The following is a 20,820-nucleotide window of genomic DNA, read 5'->3' as shown; positions in this document are numbered from 1 at the left end:
CAAATAGTTATTCTGAAGTTAGTTGATGATTTTGAGTTTAACTCTGTCAGTGAGTAACCAGGGATAGCATAAAAGCCATGCAACTCCATTGTGCTTGTACCAGTTCTGTAATAAAGATTTCCAATTAGTCCTATTTCCTACTCTTTCATAAGAACACTTAGAATAGGAACAGTAAAATGCTACCAGGTCATTTGAGCCTAACCCACCATTCGAGAAGTTCATGGTGAATCTCATTCTCCACTATCCTGTGTTTTCCGGTTTACCTTTCACTCCCCAACATACCCAGATAAACTGGCTGCTTCAGTCTCAAATATATTCAATAACTAAACCTTAGGAATTCTAAACAAATACCTCATATTCTCAAACTCTGCCCTCTACTTCTAGATATTCCTCAAGGGACGAGCATCCTCTAAGCACCTATCCTGTGAATATCCCCAGGATCATATTGGTTTCAATCAGATTGCATCCCACTCTTCTGAACTCTGATAGAGAAGCTCAGTCCTCTCACTTCTTCCTCATAGCTCAAGCTTTCATCCCAGGGAACTTCTGAGCAAACCTTCTCTGAACTGCATCCAACGCAAGTACCTCGCTTTTTACACCAGAAGACCAAAGCTATCTGTAGGTGTGGCCTTACCAGTATTTCGTACAACTGGAGCAATTATGACTCTATCACTATTCACCAGCAGATTAATTCCGAACAGTTCTGTCATGTTTAATACAATGTGCATCAGGAAATGTTCCAGTTTTCAATTTTCACATAGCTTCCGCAGGGCTTTCATGCTTTGATACTGGAATCCGTTAAGTGAGAAACTCCAGAAATGCAGAAGGGCCTCAAGTGACTCATCTACATACTGTAATAAGAAATGAATAGGCTAATAAACCAGAAATGTTAACGCTGCAGACTTCAAAGAGGTACTCAAGTTCCTGATTAATCTGAGGATTAAGCATTTAGATTCATGTGATTTTTGGTTTAAACATATGACGAAGGCAGAAGTTACTACCAGATGCTGTCCTATAAGCAGCCCAGCGAAGCACCGTGAGGACAATTTGCTAAAAGATCACTGTACAGTAGCAACTCAAATCTTCTGTTGAGGAGATTTTGGATAATCTGATAACCTCCAGCACCCAGGGCATGCCCTTTTCTCACTGTTACCATCGGATAGGAAATACAGAAACCTGAAGGCACACACTCAGCGATTCAGGAACAGCTTCTTCACCTCTGCCATCCGATTCCTGAATGGACTTTGAAGCTTTGGACACTACCTCAATTTTTTAATATACAGTGTGTTGCCCTTAAGACATTTATTTGACTTTGTTAGGTCTACGCTTTAAGTGATTTGTTTGTAACTATTTTCTAGTTAAAGTTAAAGGTTGATAATTATGTTACAGTTTAACAAAGGTAAATTCATTGTCTACGGTATATCGCGGCATGAGATGACATCACCTCCGGTTTCGCCACGTCTTATGTGTAACCTCCGGTTCAGGAAGGTGTAGAGGCAGGTGCCATGCGTGCAGCATGATCGTGAAGAGTTCCGTTTCTACCCACAAAGAAACATTATAGAAGCAACGCCGTAAGTTCATAAGAATGTATTTGAAGTAAAAATATTAACACGGTTTCTGTTAAGGAAGCGGCGGTTGGGCGGCGCGCGTGCTGGCTTTTCAACTTCAAACGCGGGGTTGGCTCAAGCCTGGCGGTGGTTTGACGGAACCCCCCCGCCCGTTACTTAGGGCGGCTGGAGACACTCGCTAAAAGAAGAGAGCGTGCGTGGTCTCCAGAATGAAACAGATGCTGTATATGTTTGTATATTTTTATCAACAGTTTTCACCATATGATGTCAATGTGGAAGAGTGAACAGTAAATGGTTAACCTTACTACTACTCTGTCTTCATTGGTTCTGGTTTAACTTGGTGTTTAGTCAGAGTTTCAACACACTGCACGAGAACACTACATACAGTATTTCTGTTTTTGCACATTTTTAAATGATCTATTCAATATACGTAATTGATTTACTTGTTTATTTATTATTATGTTTTATTTTATTATTATTATTTTGTTTTTTTCTGTCTCTGCTAGATTATGTATTGCATTGAACTGCTGCTGCTAAGATAACAAATTTCACGTCACATGCCGGTGGTAATAATCCTGATTCTGATTCATACTCTAGTGATCATAAAGGGGTTTATTTAATTATAAGACGCATGAACAGGATCTGTATTCAGAATTGCTCCTCAGGGCAGGGGAGTCTTGAGCTGGAAGGTATAGGTTTCAGTTAAGGAAGGAGAAACTTAAAGGATAAGATTTTCCCTATACAGTACGGAGTGTGGTAGCTGCCTGGAATGAGCAGCCACCTGAGGCAGATAGGGTACAACATTTAAAATGCATTTGGACAGGTGCTTAGATAGGAAAGGCAGAGAGAGACACAGGCCTAATGAAGGCAAATTGGATTAGTGTAGAGAGACAGTAGAGTTAGCAGGGATGACATGGGCCAAAACTGCCCTTCTCTGTACTGTACAATTCAATGATTCTCAATTTAATGTGCAACTCATAACACTTCAAGTGAGCATATAGAAATTGACTTGTATCGAGCAGAAAAAAAAGATCAGTGCCTTGTGATCCAGCTTGTACTTGGGATCTTGTCTGTGTGAAAATTATGCCTACTGAGAAACTGGACTGGGCACTTCATGTGGAAAACCATGCAAGCACATTTAAAATTTCTTGGCATCAGACATGCACCAATGTCACTACTATCTGCATATCACCAACTTCATTCCATAAATAGGAGCTCAGAACAGAGATATTGTGGAATAGTCTGCCTTAACTTGGAACACACCTTGCTCATATGTCGCTTCTCATGATTTCTCAGGGATACAGTGCAAATATTGAAAGGTCATATACGTTGGAATAGACTGAAGGACACCCCAGTCTATTATAAAATCCACAGTGCTTAACAACTAATTCCCCAGTTTCACTGCTGAGGCATCCTTGTAACAGGTCTATCAATGGTAGCTCACCATTTAAAGCCAATCAAGGTGGGATAGGTATCTTGGTCAAAAGGCAATGACGTGCCCATTAATAAAGTAAGTCTTCAGAGATACTTCACTGGATCACTTTGATAAACATTTTATTTGCAGTTTCAGGTTTCCCAGTCTCCCAAGCCTATCAACACTGAGATACATGAATTGTTGGCGCTGTCATGGCTAGGTTGCTTTCTGTATGGAAATCAAAGTCACAGTGACACTGAGCTCCCTTGCTGCAAATTTTGCCAAGTTGCCGGAACGATCGTTCTCAAATGCTGCTTGATATTGGATCACCTACACACAGCACTAGTGAAAGGATGATTTCTTTCACTTTGATTTCAGAGACAACAGGTGATATCTTGGATATTAGAAGCCTGCATTATTGGCATTTGACATCAATGTCCATAATATATTCCATTTAACAACCCAGGTAATTTATTTAGTCTAATACAGGGGTCCCCAACCTTTTTTGCACCGCGAACTGGTTTAATATTGACAATATTCTTGTGGACTGGCCAATGGTGGGGGAGGTGTTCAAGTTCAACAGTGCGTGACAGGGAATGAGGAAAGGTGCAGCTGACTCATATTATTTCATATCGCCAAATCATATTGTTTCCTCGCAGCCCAGTAGCACATGCTTTGTGGCCTGGTGGTTGGGGACCATTGGTCTAATGCAACAAGATTAATGAAGGATCTGATTAATAATCCTCTAGACCTAGGGGTGGTTAACACAATATGATAGAGGCAATTTGAGGATGAATGTCATGTTCATGATCAGTATCTTTAATGTGAAGAAATTGAATTATAATGGAATAGAGAGGCATTGTCTAAGGTGCACTGGATAAACAATCCTTGAGACAGGTTGATAAATGAATAGTGGCAGATATTCAAGTTGCTAGTGGGTTTATAGTGCTCACCAACAGTTTATCCTACTCAAAAAGAGAGATTCCATTAGAAAGAAGCACAATCCATGGTTAACAAAGAAGGCAAAGGATAATATTAGAACAGGCCCTTCAACTCCATATCTCTCTATCCACTGCACATTCATGTGCCTAAGAACCTCTTAAACATGTCTAACTTACTTGCCTGCATTACTTTCTAGGCATCCACCAATCTCTACTTGAAAAGCTTACCCAGCTCATCTCCTTTGAACATACTATATTGCCTCACTTTAAATGCATAGCCTCTAGTATTAGACAGATCAACTGTGGGAAAAAGATACTGGCTCTCCACTCTGCCTCCCATAATCTCTTAAATTCTATCTGGTCTCTGCTCACCTTCTGCCACTCCATAGAATACAACCCAAGTTTATCCAATCCATAACATGTTAAATTGGAAAGTAGGGTATACAAAATGCCAAGAGCTCATGGTAGAATAGAGGACTTGAAGTTGGACATATATTTTTTATGAAATGGCACACAGTTAAATGATGAGATTCCTGTTCAAATGCCAACAGGAAATATTCAAGCCTTGTTTCATTGCAAATTTCAGATGGAAAACATATTTATTCTTTTCCAGATATCATTTTGTCCTTTTATTCCACATTTTTGCATGTTCCTGTAACATTGCTAAACATACTTGGGAATGCCCAATCCAATTTCTGGGCAGCCAACCAGAAAAGCCCCCTTTATTCCCACTCTTTGCCTCCTGTCAGTCAGCCAATTTTCTATCCATGCTAGTATATTTCCTGTAATACCATGGACTTTTATCTTGTTTAGCTGCCTTATGTGCTGCTCCTTGACAAAGGCCTTCTGAAAATCCAAGTAGACAACATGCACTGATTTTCCTTTGAACTGCATGTCTGTTACTTCCTCAAAGAATTTGAACAGATTTGTCAGGCAAGATATCCCCTTCAGGAAACCATGCTAACTGCAGCCTATTTTATCTTGTGCCTCCAATTACCCTGAAACCTCAGCCTTAATAATGATGTCTCTGTTTAGGGAAATATCTCCTTTTTCATTACCCTCTCCAAGTCTCCATTAATTTTAAACATCTCTTCTAAATCTCCCACTCGCCTGGACACCATGACCTAATAAATTTAATTCTCTATTCCTTCCAACATGCTTGTAAATCTCCTCTGAATCAATTCTTGTACAATTACTTCTTTCATCTAACATGTGAAACATCTTAGGATGATTAAATAACAATGATACATTTATGGATAAACTAGATGTTTGCATTAGTTCAAAGGATAGAGAACATTGAGCTTACATCAAATAAAGTGATGGGAGGAGACTCATTAGGAATGAACTTGCCAGCACAGACAAACTGGAATAAATGGCCTTTTTTTTATGGGCTGTAAAGTCAATTTCACTCTATGAATCACTCTCTTGCAATTAATAGAAAAGCACACCCAAAATGCTGTAGAAAATTAGCAGGTCAGGCAGAATCTATGGAGGGAAATGAACAGTTGACACTTTAGCCTGAGACCCTTCATCAGGACTTGCAATTAATAACCTAGGCCCTGCAAGCGATGGAAATGTTACTTTTAAACAAGTGCAAAGATGCTTTTGTTCTTCCCCTCTTCTGTGCTGTTTCTACTAAATCACCACTTTTGATCATCCGCAGATTTGGCCACTTTGAGTTTATTAGTTCACATTGCTTATGCAAAGTAAAGGGAATGAAGTTCTAGCAACAGTCGCTGGAAATCTGCATTGTTACAACATTCTTCTGCAACAATCATCATCATTCCTCAGTCTGACTTATAAAGTTTGTATGCTGTTTTGGAGAGAGTATATTAACTGGCTGCATCACAGCCTGGTATGGAAACACCAATGCCCTTGAATGGAAAATCCTACAGAAAGTAGCGGAAATGTCCCAGTCCATCATGGGTAAAGCCTTCCACAGTACTGAGCACATCTACATGAAACACTGTTGCAGGAAAGCAGCATCCATCATCACGGAACCCCACCACCCAGGTCATGATCTCTTCTTGCTGCTGTCATAGGGAAGAAGGTACAGTAGCCTCAGGACTCACATCACCAGGATCAGGAACAGTTAATACCCCTCAACCATCATGTTCTTGAACCAATGTGGCAACTTCACTTGCCCCATTATTGAAATGCTCCCACAACTTATGGATTCACTTTCAAGGACTCTTCATCTCATGTTCTCGATATTTGTTGCTTATTTATTTATTATTATTCTTTCTTTCTTTTTTTGGTTGCACAGTTGTTGTCTTTTGCACATTGGGTGAACACCCAAGCTGGTGCCGTCTTTCATTGATTCTGTTACAGTTATTATACTGTTGTGGATTTACTGAGTATGCTCACAAGAAAATGAATCTCAGGGTTGTATATGGTGACATATATGTGCTTTGACAATAAATTTGCTTTGAACTTTGAACTTTCCCATCTTCATAGCTATTACCATGATATACTATACATTCCTAACAGCCCTGCATCTAATTTTTAGCCCCAGATGTGGAAATGCATGCACTTAGTGGCCACTTTCTTAGGTACAGGAGGCATTCATGGTCTGTGTATATGGAAAAGGATTGGATTGATCACAAACTGACTGATTGTGGAACTGGATAACGAGGTTGATTTTGCTGAAGTGTATATTCATGGATTTCTGCTGCTGTAGTCTATTCACTTCAAGGTTTCACGTGTTGTGCATTCAGAGGTGCTCTTCTGCACTTCACTAAGGTAATGTGTAGTTATTTGAGATACTGTTACCTTCCTGTCACTTGAACCAGTCTAGCCATTCTCATCAAGAAGGCCACAGAACTGCCCCTGCCCAGATGTTTTTTCAATTTTTCCTATCATTGTTGTGCATGAAAATCACTGGGGACTGGCAGTTTCTGAGATACTCAAACAACCCAATCTTGCACCAACAATCATTCAACGGAGAAAGTCACTTAGATCAAATTTCTTTCTCGTTCTGACGTTTGGTCTGAACCACTGAACGTCTTGACCATGTCAGCATGCTTTGTTGCATTGAGTTGCTGCAACGTGATTGGCTGATTAGATATTTGCATTAATGTGCAGATGTACAGGTGTATCTAATAGCATGTCCACTGAGTGTTTACCCTTTCAAGGGGAAAGAACCTTCCCCTATTCCCTTTGGAAGTTCAGATACATGAGCCTGTAAGACTTCCCAGATGTCCCTGATAATGCTAAGGTCTGGCAAGCAAGAATCCAATAAACCCGTGTAACTTCCTGTTTATTCATTATATAGATAACTTTATTCCAGATAAAATTCCATTATTCCAGAAAATTCCATTATTTTTCATTCAATGAATAAGACTAACCTAGCTCCATATGATTAACAGTAGAAAAATCTCCAGAAAAATATTGGGCCTGGAAACAACCTGACCAAGGGCAACGCCCTCCACACTTTTCATGAAACTACTTCTTTCACTTCTTTTATGTCATCTTTCTCTTTCAAATGTGCTTCTACTACTGTTGGAGCCCGTGATCTACATTATGGTGGTGTGCTTTTCAGACTGATTGAGTGATGTGGCGCTTTGCTGTCTCTGATGGTGTTTCAAATGAAGAAAACTGCCTCGAGGCCAAGAAGCCTGGAGACAGGGCACGAGCCTATGATCGACTCCACTTCTCGCTGTTCTCACCAATTAAAGCGCCAAAGTTGATTGGAATCATCAAGGTGAGTGCAGGAGGCAAGTGAATGTTCAGCACTGTCTACCAGCTTCTCACTCACTACCGCCAGGGGAAGGTGTCTGCATGTGACAGTCCCTCTTTCCCTCTTGCTTGCTGCTCCTGCAGGAGTGTCCCTGAATAAGAATGATCTTTCTCTCCCGATGCTGTCGGAGGGATGCTGCCAGAGTCCTATGTCTGAGGCAAGGTTTAATCAACGAGGTTTGTCAATTGGATTTTGTAGTTGTCGTTATGATGTGTTTCTGCTTTCTGGTCGCTCCTTTTTTTGCTGCTATTTTGGGTGATTTTGCATCGGGGTGGCCTGCAGATAACAAATTTGAAAATGCCTGGAATCTTTCAATGTTGTGTTTTATGTTTTGTATATATTGCTCAGTTTTTTGGTTGCCATTTGTGCAATTTGTTTTTTTTGCGCATGGGAGAGAGTTCATTCTTTGAATGGGTTCCATGATTTTCTTTGTTTCATGGTTGTCTGTGGGGAAGACAAATCTCAGGATTGTATACTGCATATATACTTTGATAATATATGTACTTTGAACTTTGAATTTTTGAACTTTGAAAACTCAACTTCTTGATCCAGTTACACTAATCAGTCAGTTTGTGATTAATGCAAACCTTTGCCAGACCTAGCCCCTGATACATGTCTTCCAAAATTGGAACTGGAATTGGATTATTGTCAGATGTATGGAGGTACAGTGAAAAGCTTGCATGAACACTGTCCATATAAATAGGATTAACACCCAGTGCATTGAGGTAGAACAAGATGAAGCAATGCAGAATGCATGTTACAAAAGTGAAAAATCATTACTTTAAAAATGATTACTTTGTAAAATATTATTTGTTCAAAGTATTTATTCAGCCAGCACCTATAGCCTTTTACAAAAGAGTGCTCAGAATTTTCCACTGGTTTTTGAGTAAAAAGGGTGTTTCCCAATTTCAGAACTAATTGCCTTTATTTGATGTTCATTTTCAGCTTCAAGTCCTTAAGGGCTTTTGCTTCTTTGCTGCATTCCAACTCACTCTTGTAGACATATGTCAAACTTAGCAGAACACAACATTTTAATTGCATGATATAACAATACAATCCCATAGCAACATGCTATCCAACTTATTGCAAAATAACTAGATGTGATATTAAGCAAATAGCAACCCTCACACAACTTTTGATTTTTTATTGTTAGCATGACACTCACCTTCATACTACTTGCACTAGGTCTCCTACTGTAATGGTCCTCTGTTTGTTTCTCCAGTGTTTTGGTGGGCACCTCCTTCATTTCTTGCTTCTTGTTTTCATTCTCTTGCTCACTCTTGCTTTCTCCTTCAATTTCTGATTCAGAGCCGAACTTGGCTAATTTTAAAATTTGCAATGTCTCACGCTGGTAGCGCCTTTTATCCTCTTCTCTCTTCTTTAGCAGTTCAGCAAATTCAGCGGGTTCATCTTCTACATGTGTAGTCGTTACTTCTTGTTCATTTAGCTGAGAGCTTAATTATGGATAGAAGCAAATGGTTTAAAACAATTCTATTGGCTTAAAGATATTTATGATGTGCTGTAACATACTATGTGAATCAATCCCCAACTTGACCATAATTCTTTAAGGAATTCATATAGTCAAGAATAAAGTTATTTCCTGTCCCACAGTACCTTGTAATAACTTTGTTCTACAATTGTTCATTGTTTAACTTGTTCTGCAAAATGCCATCTATAGTAATCATTAAAAACTGCATTTACTGAGCTGATGCACAAGCTAGAGGGAATATCTTTAAACCCCAGAATAGTGAACAAATGTGCATCTTAATAAAGAATCAGAAACCTCTGACATTGATGAGAAACCTAGCAGTGATATATAAAATTAATAAAGGTATAGTTGTATTCCCATTATTTTGCAATGATTAGCGCCTGGGACCTGCAGATCTAGAGTGTTGGTTCTACGTCAGGGAACATTTGGCAGGTTATAACACAAAGTAGGGGTTTGAAAACGCATTTCAAAGAGCAAATTCCTCATTAAGTACCCCCAGAATATTTGAAAAATTCAGCAGCTGGCACCACAGATTATTGCTTTATGAATGCAAAGTTCAGAGGGTAGGATTTGAGGCACATGGTTATCAATCAAACCTGTGAAGTGCAAACTGTTGACTGTGTCAGGTGCTGTCACATCAGTTCCACAGAATAGCTGCAACCTTGGTAAATACATTTTTCCAATAGGGAGGGGTAAATGCCCAGGCTTTATGTGATTGGGTATGATAATCCCAGCCTAATCCAAAGTTCACATCATCCTTTTAGCAGCTAAGTATAAATTTGGAGATGAGCCAGATTTTTATGTTTACCTTGCGTCAAAGGAGGAACGGTGTATTTTAGTGTCTCTGCTTTGGCCTTCAGTCAGTGGGAGGCCATTCTAACAACTCCACTGTGAAACTAATTAACAAGCTGTAGGTACAGCAAAACACAGAACCCATTAAAGATTCAAGTCATTTCCTGCATGTGTAATTTTATTACAAAGATTAAGGTAGTCATTTCTGGAGGTTTTGTTAAATTTACACTTCTTTTTTTGTGCTACAGTATATTAGATTGGCTTTGGAAGTGGAAGCATAGAAAAAGTTAACATCCAGCAAAAAATTATATTTAAAAGGATTCTTTAATATTCTTTAAAATCTGAGTTTACCCAACATCTAGAAACTACGTCCAAACCTGGAAAGGTGCTCAAAAGCCCCATATGTTACTACTCAGGGTACAAAATAAAATGTTTCAGTAAGAGCCTTAACTACTTATTCAGATTCAACCATCTTTTGGCATATTCCACCTTAAGCACAGTGTTAAACCATGTTTATCTGAGACAGATCCTGATGAAGTATTCTTGGGAAATAGGCATTAAAAATCTTTCGCCCTACAGATACTAGCTAACCTCTTGAGTATTTCCAGTATTTTCTATTTTTATTTCAGACTTGCATAGGATTTTGGTTTTTGAATTAATATCAGACCATTTGGTCTTAAATGGTTTTGGCTCCAGAAAGATTCCATTCGTACCATTTTTCGTTGCCAATCAACACCTTACAATTGGTTGTATTACACAAAGCTGAACATTTCACCATCTTTCTGCAATGATTTCTGGTTTTTGCTTTCAAAAGTATGAATACATTTCTCTTATCTTTGTCCTTAGTAAAACCACTCACTAACTTTCAAAAACTCAATACTCACATTCTAGTTTTTCTTTTCCAAAGAAAGCAACTCTGCCTAGAAAGAAGACTGTCTAAAGCCACATTTTTGAGTGATATGATTCAATCTCAGACAAAGAGTCAAGATAAAACATTGTGGACGCTAAGTTCTAAAAAGTCAACCATTTTCCTTCAGGCTTTTCATTTGTCTACCTACCAATGCATGAAGGAGTCAGGATAATCACACTGATGCCAGCAGGCATTATATCCTGAATTTTAGATTATACACGGGTGGATGGTCACACATGCAGAAACAGGCCTTCACAATGCTTCTAATATTCGCTTCATTGTTAGTTAAAAAGGCCTGGCTGGGTTCTATAGAGATTTTGGTGTAGCATCATTAATATGCTAAAAGTTACAGGTGTGGGTTGGTTGGTAAATAGGCTGAGCTATTCAGTACAGGAAAAGATTAACGAGGGAGTCTAATTTCCAGAGTCAAGGTTCTGTGGCCAAGGGGAGAAAAGACAGGGGAAAAAAGAAATAAAAGGAAACGAGGCAGTATTCTGCAACTATACAGTTCAAAAGTGGATCTTCATCATAGCTCGAAAAGTACTCTGTGCATCTAGAGATACCAAGACTAGTCAAGACCTGGCCATTTTCTATGGGGAGAACATGAAGACACAATATTAGCTGGAATGCAAGGATAGGAAAGAAACACCCAGGTGCAAAGAACATTAGACAGATAATACAGTCTAACAATAGCCGTAAGACTATAAGACTATCAGACCATAAGATACAGGGCCAGGAATTAGACCATTTGGCACATTGAGTCTGCTCTGTCATTTCATCATGGCTGATTCAATTTTCCTCTTAGCCCCCAATCTCTTGCTTTCTTTCTGTATCCCTTCATGCCCTGACCAATCAAGAACCTATCAACCTATGTCTTAAATATACAAAAAGATTTGGCACCCACAGCTGCCTGTGGCAACAGATACCATAGATTCGCCACCCTCTGGCTAAAGAAATTCTTCCTCGTCTCCGTTGTGAAAAGGACGCCTCTCTATTCTGAGGCTGTGTCCTGCAGTCTTAGACACTTCCATCATAGGAAACATCCTCTCCACAACCACTCTATGAAAGCCTTTTACCATTCAATTGGCTTCAATGAGGTCACCCCTCATTCTTCTGAACTCCAGTGAATACAGCCCCAAGCCAAATCCTGGAATCATTTATGTGAATCTCCTTTGAATCCTCTCCAGTTTCAGCACATCCTTTCTGAGGCAAGGGGCCTAAACTGCTCACAACACTCCAAGTGAGGCCTCACTAGTGCTTTATAATGACTCAACATTACGTCGTTGCTTTTGAACTCTAAACCTCTTGAAATGAATGCTAACATCGCATTTGCCTTTCCCACCATATACTCAACCGGCAAATTAACCTTTAGGGAACCCTGAACAGGGACTCCCAAATCCCTTTATGCCTCAGAATTTTGTATTTCCTCCCTATTTAGAAAATAGTCAACCCTTTCATTTCTTCTACCAAAGTCGATGACCATACCCTTCACGACACAGTATTCCATCTGTCATTTCCTTGCCCATTCTCCAAATTTGTCTCAGTCCTTCTGTAGCCTCTCTAATTCCTCAAACACTCCAGCCCATCCACCTATCTTCATATCAGTTATGACAAAGCCATCAATTCTATCATCCAAATAATTAACATATAACATAAAAAGGATTGGTCTCAATACAGACTCAGGTGGAACACTACTAGTCACCAGCAGCCAACCAGAAAAGTCTCCCTTTATACCCACTTTTTGCCTCCTGCCAATCAGTCACTGCTTTATCCATATCATGTTAATCAGCCTCATGTGTCGCACCTTGTAAATGAACATCTGAAAATCCAAGTACACAACATCAACAGATTCTCCTTTGTCTATTCTGCTTGTTATTTCTTCAAATAATTCTAACAGATTTTTCAGGCAAGCTTTTCCCTTGAATAAACCATGCTGACGATGATCTAATTTATCATGTGCCTCCAAGTACCCCAAAACCACATCCTTAGCAATCAATTCCAAAATCTTCCCAACCACTGAGATCAGACTTACTGGTCTATAATTTCCTTTCTTCTGCCTTTCTCCCTTTTGAAGAGTGGAGTGACATTTTCAAATTTTCCGTTCTTCCAGAACCATTCCAAAATCTAGTGATTCTTGAAGGATCATTATTGATGCCTCCACAATCTCTTCAGGCACCTTTTCCAGAACCCTGAGGTGTACACCATCTAGTCCATGCGACTTATCTACCTTCAGACCTTTCAGTTTCCCAAGAAACATCTCTCTATTAATGGTAACTTCACATACCTCATGACCCCTGACACCAGAAACTTCCAACATTCTGCTAATGTCTTCCTCCGTGAAGACTGATGCAAAATGCATATTCAGTTCATCCATTTCCTTGTCCACCATTACTACCATTCCAGCATTGTTTTCCAGCATTCTGAGATCCTCTCTCAACTCTCTTTTACACCTTATGTATCAGAAGAAACTTCTGGTATCCTCTTTAATATTATTGGCTAGTTTACTTTCGTATTCCATCATTACCTTCTTAATGAGTGTTTTAGTTGTCTTCTGTCAGTTTTTAAAAACTTCAAAATCCTCTAACTTCCCACTATTTTTTGCTCAATTATATGCCCTCTTTTTGGCTTTTATGTTGGCTTTGACTTCTCTTGTTAGCCACATTTGTGTCATATTGCCTTTAGAATACTTCTTCCTCTTTGGGATGTATATATCCTGTGTCTTCCGAATTGCTTCCAGAAATTCCAGCCATTGCTGCTCTGCCATCAGTGACCTTTTCCAATCAATTCTGGCCAACTCCTCTCTCATGCCTCTGTAATTCTCTTTACTCCACTGTAATATTGATACATCAGACTTTAGCCTTTTCTGCTCAAATTTCAGGGTGAATTCAACTGTATTATGATCACGTTCCTCTAAGGCTTCTTTTACCTTAAGCTCTCTGATCAATTCCAGTTCATTGCACAACACCCAGTCCAGAATAGCTGATACCCCTAGTGGGCTCAGCCATCAGCTGGTCTAAAAAGCCATTTGGTAGGCATTCTAGAAAATCTCCTTCTTGGAATCCAGCCCCAACCTGATTTTCCCAATCTATCTGCATATTGAAACCCCCATGATTATGCCCTTTTGGCACGCATTTATCATGCATTTTTTATCTCCCATTGTAACATGTAGACCACATCCTTACTACAGTTAGATGGTCTGTTTATAACTCCCAACGGGGTATTTTTACCCATACAGTTTGTTAGAAACATAGAAACATAGGAAACCCACAGCACAATACAGGCCCTTTGGCCCACAAAGCTGTGCTGAACATGTCTTTACCTTAGAAAATATCTAGGGTTACTCATAGCCCTCTATTTTTCTAAGCTCCATGTATCTATCCAGGAGTCTCTTAAAAGACCCTATCGTTTCCACTTCCACCACCGTTGCCAGCAGCCTGTTCCATGCTCTCACCACTCTCTACGTAAAAAGCTTATCACTGGCATCTCCGCTGTACCTACTTCTAAGCAGTTTAAAACTGTGCCCTCTCGTGCTAGCCATTTCAGCCCTGGGAAAAAGAGTCTGACTATCCACACGATCAATGCCCCTCATCATCTTATACACCTCTATCAGGTCACCTCTCATCCTCTGCTGCTCCAAGGAGAAAAGGATGAGTTCACTCAACCTATTCTCATAAGACATGCTCCCCAATTCAGGCAACATCCTTGTAGATCTCCTCTCCACCGTTTCTACGGTTTCCACATCCTTCCTGCAGTGAAGCGACCAGAACTGAGCATAGTACTCCAAGTGGGGTCTGACCAGGGTCCTATATAGCTGCAACATTACCTCTCGACTCTTAAACTCAATCCCACGATTGATGAAGGCCAATGCACCGTATGCCTTTTTAACCACAGAGTCAAGCTGTGCAGCAGCTTTGAGTATCCTATGGACTCAGACCCCAAGATCCCTCTGCTCCTCCACACTGCCAAGAGTCTTACCATTAATTCTATATTCTGCCATCATATTTGACCTACCAAAATGAACCACCTCACTCTTATCTGGGTTGAACTCCATCTGCCACTTCTCAGCCCAGTTTTGCAACCTATCAATGTCCCGCTGTAACCTCTGACAGCCCTCCACACTATCCACAACACCCTCAACCTTTGTGTCATCAGCAAATTTACTAACCCATCCCTCCACTTCCTCATTCAGGTCATTTATAAAAATCACGATGAGTAAGGGTCCCAGAACAGATCCCTGAGGCACACCACTGGTCTATCCACAATGATTCAACACTGTCTGACACTATATCATCTCTTTCTAATGATTTGATTTCATTCTTTACCAACAGAGCAACACCACTCCCTCTGCCTTCCTGCCTGTCCTTTCAATACAATGTGTATTCTTGGTCATTAAGCTCCCATCTTTAATTTTCTTTCATCCATGATTTAGTGATACCTACAACATCATACATGCCAATCTGTAACTGTGCTACAAGTTCATTGACCTTATTCTGTATACTGTGCACATTCAAATATAACACTTTCAGTCCTGTATTCACTCTTTTCAATATTGTCCACCTTTTACATCACAACTCATCCTGTTGACTGTAATTTTGCTCTATCATCAGCCTCTCCTTGCTAGGAGTCTCACCACACTGCCTATGCATGTAAACCAACTACCTCATCTTCAGCACTATCACTCCAGTTCCCATCCTCCTGACAAATTAGTTTAAACCCACCTGAGCAACTCTAGCGAACTTGCCCACAAGGATATTGGATTCACTTGGGTACTAACTCAACCTAACTGAATTGGTGCCATCAGAGTATATTTTTTTTCTGGATTGAAAGATTGAACAAGGCACGAAAATATCACAAAAGGTCGGCCAGAGATCAGGGAGATCACAAACCATGACTTAATTGAGGAGGATTGGGCTGGGTACCTATCCATCAATTTATGGCTGTGTCCCTTTATAGCAGGGGTTCCAAGTCAATTTTATGCCATGGAACCCTACCATTAATTGAGGGGTCCATGGACCCCAGGTTGAGAAGCCCTGCTCTATGGGGTGCTGTACTTGGGGTTCTAATGTAAAAGAATTTTTCTCGAATGCCTGCACGAGGAGTTTTCCAAGTTGATTAAGGATAAAATCAAGAAACCAATGCCAATCAATCATCACATCCATTAAGTGTGGCTTTGCTGTTATTATATTACAGTTACAGCCGCTGTCATTTCTTTAGGAACTCATAAAAGTGTCAAACCCCTAATCCCTTGGATAATGTAATACTTGGTAATAGCTAAGCTCGTACAGTTGATAGCAGACCCCAAGATTTTAACTGGTACTGGGAAACCTTCAGGTAGTTCTTTTTCATCATGAGGTTAACTATCATGAGGGATCACCCTTGAGTCTGAAATGCACTCCTACCAAACTCTAATCCATTACTTCCAACCAGCTTTCCCTTGTTCAATGCCAACTACCAGTCCCCAGCCTGAAATGCCCTGCACCCACTCCCCACCAAATGCCAAATGACCCCTCTAAGCACAGCCCCTAGTAGATCTTCTAATAGGATACTCCCATCCCTCTCCATTCACAGTCCTCTGATTCCTGTGACAAATTTCCCTTCCCTTCCCAAGTGCCACTGGTTTGATTACATTCATATACTTTGTCATCTTGGGTGGAGGATTGGAGATACACCTTTATCAAAGGAGGTGTAAGGTGCTCCTTCCCTCTGCTAGACTGCAGGTCACCCTTGGGTAATGTGTAGCACCTGCTCCGTCCCCCTCCCCCAACTGGGGTCATGTGAAGCCATGAAAGCAGATGGTGGATGGATGAATGAGTAGCTGGGGCATGTCACACTTCCTGGTTATACAACTGCTGATGCCAGGCCGACTGTCTCTGAGAATATCGATAATGGCTAGGGACCACCTGTATGGTAAAGTCACTGTCCAGATGAAGGCAATGGCAAACCAATTCTGTGGAAAAATTTGCCAAGAGCAATCATGGACATAAAGACCATGATTGCCCATGTCATATGACACAGCACATGATGATGATGCTGCTGAAGACTTTGTTATCATGAAGCACATATAGGAAAAGCTTTCCAAAGTACAAGAACATTTCAATACAGCACAGAATCTTGGACCTCAACCACAGCCAAATATTGGTGTGTCAGTCCTTCGGTCAAAACTTTCATTGGCTTGTTACACACTGTCTTATTAACTCACTTAAATTGGCACCAATTTCCAGGCAGAGTATGTTTCAGTCATAGAGCTTTTTAACCCCTGGCATCCTGAATAAATCTCTCCTCCATGGCATTGCAATCAATCCTAATGTAAGCTGTGTGTGCACATTTATTTCTAATCTGCTGGTCAAATAAAGAAAATCTGTGAGGAGATATTGCTGACAGAATGTGCACTTCCTATAAATCCAATATTAATTGAATTGTTCTGTATATTATTTGTCATTATGATAGCCTTGCTGCTGGGCCAAAGTTTATTGCCCTTCCTAATTGTCCCTTAACTGACAGGTCCATCAAGCTATGTTGGAGAACAATTATGAGTCAACAACTACAATCACGTAAAGGCCAAACAGGGTGTTGGATTGCTGATTCCTTCTTTGAAAGTTAATATGAGCCAATTGGATTCTTATGAAAAATATCAGTATCAGCTTTTTATTCCAGATTTGCATAATCACCTGAACTAAAATTCTCTATTTATTACAATAGGATTTGAACTTATGGCTTCCAACCAATAGTTCTGCCTTCTAGTTATTAGTTAAGCAATGTCTTCCTTCTGTTTCATTTCTGCAATAGCATCTTTGTTCAATTTTTTTTATTATGCCTTCATTCCCCCTGAAAATTTTACTAACAAGAACTTTTACTTTTTTCCCAGTAATATTATAACTTGATTTGGTTTCTCCTTTACCTTTCTTGCTTTTGCATCTTATTTTCAAAAACCCCTTCCCCCTTTCCTGCTCTTCTCTCACATTCCTCCACACCATTCCATTAAACCAACTGTGCTACCCTACGGCAAGTCTGATTACTGGCTTTGAATGTGGTCATTGGTGTTAACTTTCGTCTGGTGAAGTAGAATGAGCTAGAACTTCTCAGTGTTCATAATGAAGTGCATTTCTACTGGAACATGAGGTTGTGAGATTGGTTGCTAGGGAATATATTATTTTCCTTTCTAAGAATTTTGAATAGTACCAGTGGGCAATTTAGAACTGAGATAATAAGCAATTTCTTCTCCCTGTGTGGTGTAGTCTCGGGTATCTCTAGATGGTGGGCTATGAATGTGTAACTGCTAAGAATATTCAGAACCAAGAACAAGACAATTGTTTTTGGACTCTCAAGAGGGAATAACACCATAAATCAGAGAGTTGTTTTCTTATGTCTCCCGTTTCGCTGTGAAATGGATACACCCATTTTTCCCTATTAGGGAGAGAGAGAGAGAGAGAGAGCCTGTGGTATGTCAAATTACCGGGTGAACAAGTAGTCTTTGGGGTACTGCAAGTCTGTGTTTGTATTGATGTTTTGCTGCACGCTTGAGTGCTTGGTGGAAGGTGCAGATGTTTTTTTGCTGGTGGGGACGTCATTGCTTTGCTACTGCTTATGCGCGGGGGGGAGCTGCAGGGGCTTTGGGGTTCTGACATTTAACTGTCATTCATTCTTTAGGACGCTGCTCTGTTTTCGTGGATGTTTGCGAAGAAAAAGAATTTCAGAATGTATATTGTATACATTTCTCTGACATTAAATGTACCTATTGAAATCTGTTGAACTGTGTTGGAAAGTGACTTTTGATTGTGTCTATTTTATTAAATGCTGGAGTAGTTATTTGTTAAATACCACCTTTCTGACAATAGATTACTCCCCAGTCTATTGGAGACTATTCTTTTAGAGAACAAATATTTGTACCTGTTTTCGGATGTATATTGCTCTTCAAGAACAGCTTCATTATCTGGTGATGAATTGGTCACTCGAGTTCGGCGCCGACGAGCTTTCTCAAATTCTTCATCATCCTCCATTGATCTTTGCCTTGCCAGACTAGAAAACATGCAATAACCATTTTATCTAATTAAGCCTTTGGAGTGAGGAGGCACTTTAAAATCAGTTGAGCATTATGAAATTTGTAAACTAGTCAGAATAGTCATCATTCTATATCAGGGCATGAAACATCTTTGAGAAGTGGTCCCCCACATTCCACTAGGAGCGGAAAAATAAACTATCACGCACACACATATTTCCTTTATAAAAATCCTTTTTTGAATTTTTTCAAAACTGTTGACAACTCACTAATGCTGAATCACAATACCAGCAGCTTTCTTTATTTAATTCCTCACAGCACTTTTTAGAATGCATGTTTAGAATAGTTTGATTCATGAAATTGAAGTCAACTCCTTTCAATTAACAGAAACAAAAACTGAAAATACTGAAATGCCCGGCAAGGCAGTCAGGATCCAGCCATGCAGATGCTACCTGCCCTGCCTCGTGTTTTAGTATTTTCTCTTTTCATTTCATATTTCCTGCGTCTTCCTGATAACTTCACTGACTGCAAATCCAAACCAATTCTATGACTGATATTGTGAATGAGGTTACTAGAGACCCATTGTAACCTTAGTATATAGCTCTTTATTCATCACAACAAATATGCATCATTGTGGAAACACTCGCAGTAGAGGATCACAAACCCTTACTTTGTTTATCTTTCTAACTCTACAGTCTTCAAGGTTTCAGAATCAGAATCAGGTTTAATGTTGTTATGCAGCAGCAGTACATCATAATAGATAATAAAAACAGTAAATTATAGTAAGTATATCATACATATCCATCTATATATACATATGTGTGTGTGTGTGTGTGTGTGTGTGTGTGTGTGTGTGTGTGTGTCTAACGCGCTCTCTCTCTCTTTCTCTCTCTCTCTCTCTCTCTCTTTCTATCTCTCTACATGCATATATAAATTTAGTTAAATTAAATAAACAGTGCCAAGAGAGATAAAGAAAATTGTGAGGTAGTGTTCATGAGTTCACTATCCATTCAGAAAACTGATGGCAGAGGAGAAGAAGCTATTTCTGAATCATTGAGTGTGTGCCTTCAGGCTCCTGTACCTTTTCCCTAATGGTAGCAATGAGAAGAGGGCACGTTCTGGGTGATGGGGATCCTTAATGATAGATGCCACCTTTTTGAAGCATCTCTACTTAAAGATGTCCTAGATGCTGGAGAGGCTAGTGCCCATGATGGAGATGACTGAGTTTGCAAATTACTGCAGCATATTTCGATCCTGTGCAGTGCTCCCCCCCTTACCAGACAATGATGCAGCCAGTTCAAATGCTCTCCATGATATATCTGTAGGAATTTGCAAGTGCCTTTTATGACATGCAAAATTTTCTCAAACTCCTAATGGAACATAGCCACTCCCGCGCCTTCTTTGTCACCCCAGCATAGATCCTCAGAGATGTTGACACTCAGGAACTTGAAATTACTCACTCTTTCCACGACTGATCTCTCAAAGAGGACTGGTGTGTATGCCCTCATCTTACCCTTTCTGAAGTCAAAAATCAATTCTTTGGTTTAACTGATGTTGAGTGCAAAGTTGTTGCTACGACTCAACTCAACCAACTGAACTATCTCGGTCCTCTATGCTTTCTCATCACCAGTTTTATTCTCTCAGTTACCTTGATTTCAATCCATTCACTATTGATGGTGCTCGCATCATCTGCCTAAGACCCCATGCAGTAAACCTCCATGTAAATCTCTCCGCTTCTCTTTCCTCCTTTATGATGTTTCCTCTCACTAATCACTTTTCTCTGTCACTTGTGCTTATTTAGCTCTGGAAATTCTGTTCAAAATGGTTCCTGTGAAACACTTGTTTTTTTTTAAACCACATTAGGAGTGCAATATAAGCATGTTCTTGTGCTGCCATTTTAAAGTATGTAACATAGAACAGTTCCAAAACATCCAGATTTGGCAAATGCAGCACAAGGTGTGGCTATGAGTC

General features: G+C 39.9%; 1 protein-coding gene across 2 annotated transcripts in view; it reads right to left on the bottom strand.

Annotated features, from left to right (window-relative positions):
- LOC140209502 (uncharacterized) overlaps positions 1-20,820 on the bottom strand; it is a 109,498-nt gene that overhangs the window by 68,599 nt on the left and 20,079 nt on the right. For both annotated transcript variants that reach the window (XM_072277745.1, XM_072277746.1), the window contains exons 2-3: positions 18,741-18,869; positions 8,828-9,116 (exon numbers count right to left, since the gene is read on the bottom strand). In XM_072277745.1, the coding sequence (XP_072133846.1) occupies positions 8,828-9,116; positions 18,741-18,869 (418 nt within the window). The remainder of the gene's footprint in view (positions 1-8,827; positions 9,117-18,740; positions 18,870-20,820) is intronic.

This window comes from Mobula birostris, chromosome 14 (genome assembly GCF_030028105.1).
Source record: "Mobula birostris isolate sMobBir1 chromosome 14, sMobBir1.hap1, whole genome shotgun sequence".
Lineage (NCBI taxonomy): Eukaryota > Metazoa > Chordata > Chondrichthyes > Myliobatiformes > Myliobatidae > Mobula > Mobula birostris.
The sequence above is the reverse complement of the archived record's forward strand: the minus strand, read 5'-3'. Positions and strand labels throughout refer to the sequence as shown.